Source organism: Rhincodon typus, chromosome 23, assembly GCF_021869965.1.
Source record: "Rhincodon typus isolate 14 chromosome 23, sRhiTyp1.1, whole genome shotgun sequence".
Taxonomy (NCBI): domain Eukaryota; kingdom Metazoa; phylum Chordata; class Chondrichthyes; order Orectolobiformes; family Rhincodontidae; genus Rhincodon; species Rhincodon typus.
Genome location: NC_063354.1, coordinates 330,925 through 331,304, shown reverse-complemented (window position 1 = coordinate 331,304; position 380 = coordinate 330,925). Strand labels below are relative to the sequence as shown.

Here is a 380-nt window from a genome sequence, read left to right as displayed (position 1 = left end):
CCCCGGTCCCTGACCTGCACTCGGTGCCGGTGAGCAGACCCACTCTCTCCAGCTGCTCCAGCTCCGGGAGTCTCTCCTCGAGCCGCCACTGAACCCGCTCCGCCATCGCCGCGTGACCGCCACTTCCGGTCCCCCCAAACCCGGCTCCGCCACAAGGAACTCTGTGCCCCGAATCTCCGTTCCGTCTTCCTGCCGGAAGTTTCCACAAAATAAATCTCCCCCACTCCCACCAGAGGCACAGGGATTGTTCAGAAACTTCTGGAACTAATCAGAGAACCATCAGGATCCCACGACTCTCAACCCCCAGTACACCCGCCTCCGCCGTGTCCCAAAATTTTACCCTTTTCCCCCTCTGTGTCCCACAGCTTTATCCTTCCCCC

General features: G+C 60.5%; 1 protein-coding gene across 2 annotated transcripts in view; it reads right to left on the bottom strand.

The window, feature by feature from the left end:
* Nucleotides 1-291, bottom strand: part of utp6 (UTP6 small subunit processome component) — a 51,766-nt gene extending 51,475 nt beyond the window's left edge. The window contains exon 1 of one of the 2 annotated variants that reach the window (XM_048610803.1): nt 15-291. In XM_048610803.1, coding sequence (XP_048466760.1) covers nt 15-106 — 92 coding nt within the window. In that variant the 5' untranslated portion in view covers nt 107-291. The remainder of the gene's footprint in view (nt 1-14) is intronic. The other variant, XM_020535029.2, reaches the window with a different exon arrangement.
* Between the last annotated feature and the right edge of the window lie 89 nt (nt 292-380).